This window comes from Colobus angolensis, unplaced genomic scaffold (genome assembly GCF_000951035.1).
Source record: "Colobus angolensis palliatus isolate OR3802 unplaced genomic scaffold, Cang.pa_1.0 Scaffold54, whole genome shotgun sequence".
NCBI classification, from domain to species: domain Eukaryota; kingdom Metazoa; phylum Chordata; class Mammalia; order Primates; family Cercopithecidae; genus Colobus; species Colobus angolensis.
In genome coordinates, this window is record NW_012118932.1 from 1,433,831 (window position 1) to 1,436,172 (window position 2,342).

At 38.9% G+C, this 2,342-nt stretch overlaps 1 protein-coding gene across 1 annotated transcript in view; it reads left to right on the top strand.

The window, feature by feature from the left end:
* Positions 1–2,331, top strand: part of PIGX (phosphatidylinositol glycan anchor biosynthesis, class X) — a 26,437-nt gene extending 24,106 nt beyond the window's left edge. The window contains exon 7 of the mRNA XM_011961253.1: positions 1,894–2,331. Coding sequence (XP_011816643.1) covers positions 1,894–2,037 — 144 coding nt within the window. The 3' untranslated portion in view covers positions 2,038–2,331. The remainder of the gene's footprint in view (positions 1–1,893) is intronic.
* Positions 2,332–2,342: the final 11 nt, after the last annotated feature.

A 2,342-nucleotide genomic window follows, 5' to 3' on the forward strand; every position in this document is an offset into this window, starting at 1 on the left:
AAAAAAAAAAAAAAAACAAAAGGTCATAATTTAACACTTTAAATATAGTTAAATATATATATATATGTATTTTTTCTTTTTTCCCCTCGAGACGGCGTCTCCCTGTGTTTCCCAGGCTGGAATACAGTGGCGCAATCTTGGCTCACCACAACCTCCGCCTCCCGGATTCAAGTGATTCTCGTGTCTCAGCCTCCCTAATAGCTGGGACTATAGGCGCCCGCCCCCACACCCGGCTAATTTTTGTATTTTTAGTAGAGACAGGGTTTCACTGTGTTGGCCAGGCTGGTCTCAAACTCCTGACCTCGTGATCTGCCCACTTTGGCCTCCCAAAGTGCTGGGATTACGGGCGTGAGCCACCACACCCGGCCAACTTTGTATATATTTCATCTTTAGATATACCAGAAAAAACAGGTGGCCATTACTAAGGTGGTATTCCATCCCAAGGTTTGTTGAAGATGTCATTTTTTGAATGATGGTTTTCAGATAGCACTTTGTTACGGATTGGGTTGGTTACTTGTATTTTTGGGGGTGTGAAATCATAATTCAGGTATTTACAAAAAGAAAACAAAAAGTATTCCCAAGTTACCTACATTTTAATGTTTTTTAAAACTTCTTTTTAAAGTATAAACTTTCCCAGTGTTTTTCACGGAACTCCTCTATCTTCAAAACCAAATAGAAAATAGAACCGAGTCAAATGTAGGAACTTTTGCGTTGCTGGTCACAGCAAAGATCACATTCAGTTGCACAATATGTGAATAACAAGATTTTAAAAGCTATCTGGGGAGAGAAAGGCAAACGGGAATGAAAGAATAATTTAGTTTTTTGTTGTTTTAATGTTTTTCCTATACATCTTCAATTTAGAGAGAATTCTGTATTCTAATTTGAAATATGTTAAGAGGAAGTAAATGTTTATATTGATTACAGAGGTGACACTGGGATATAGCTTTCCTTAAAAGAATATACTTTATGTAAAAAGCAGAAAAATCAGAACTAATGAGATTTAGCAACTTATTATGGGAACTGAGTCTGATTCTGTAACATTAAATGAAATGTTAGATTCAAAAGTCATTCAAACCAATAATATTACATGTAGTGTAGCACTGGCTGAAAGACATTTAAAACAAAAAGGAAAGAAAAAGATCTAATTAAAAATCAAAAAAATAGCGGTCTCACCTTATGACATGCATTTTGTTTTACTATTTTTATTTATTTATTTATTTAATTTGTTTGAGAAGGAGTCTTCCTCTGTCGCCCAGGCTTTCGTACAGTGGCGTGATCTCAGCTCACTGCAAACCTCCGCCTCCCGGGTTCAAGTGGTTGTTCTGCCTCAGCCTCCCTAGTAGCTGGGACTACAGGCACCTGCCACCACACCTGAATAATTTTTGTATTATTATTATTATTATTATTTTTTTTTTTTTTTTTTTTTGAGACGGAGTCTCGCTCTGTCGCCCAGGCTGGAGTGCAGTGGCCAGATCTCAGCTCACTGCAAGCTCTGCTTCCCGGGTTTATGCCAGTCTCTCGCCTCAGCCTCCCGAGTAGCTGGGACTACAGGTGCCCGCCACCTCGCCCGGCTAATTTTTTTTTTGTATTTTTTTAGTAGAGACGGGGTTTCACCGTGTTAGCCAGGATGGTCTCGATCTCCTGACCTCATGATCCGCCCGTCTCGGCCTCCCAAAGTTGGGATTACAGGCTTGAGCCACCGCGCCTGGCCTATTAGTATTATTAGTAGAGACGGTTTAGTAGAGATGTTGGCCAGGCTGTGTTCGAACTCCTGACCTCAAGCGATCTGCCCGCCTTGGCTTCCCAAAGTGCTGGGATTACAGGCATGAGCCACCACACTGGGCCCATGACATGCATTTTAAATGTCTAACTTCTCTCTCTCTCTCTCCATAGGTATATAAGAATGTGACTCTACAGGTTCCAGTGGGACTGACTATACATACCTCTTTAGTATGTTCTGTGACTCTGCTCATTACAATCCTGTGCTCTACCTTGATCCTAGTAGCAATTTTTAAATATGGCCATTTTTCCCTATAAGTTTTATGTAGTTAAATGCTTCCTAGAAACCTAAATAAGATCTATTAATTTCTGACGAGAGGTGTTCTTCTAGAATTTAGTGAATTACTTTTATCCTTTGTCTTCATTTTTGGCCAAAATTATGTTTACTAGAGGAAATTTGGGAAAATTCTCAACTAATTCCAAAATTTAGCGCTCTATTGCGTAGATCCTCAAGCATCAAAGGCCATAAGAGGAAACTTAATTCTGCTAAATTAATGTTTGTTTTGTGAGAAGTGACTTTATCTTCATTTGGGAGAGAAAAATTATTTCTTTTTTTTTTTTTT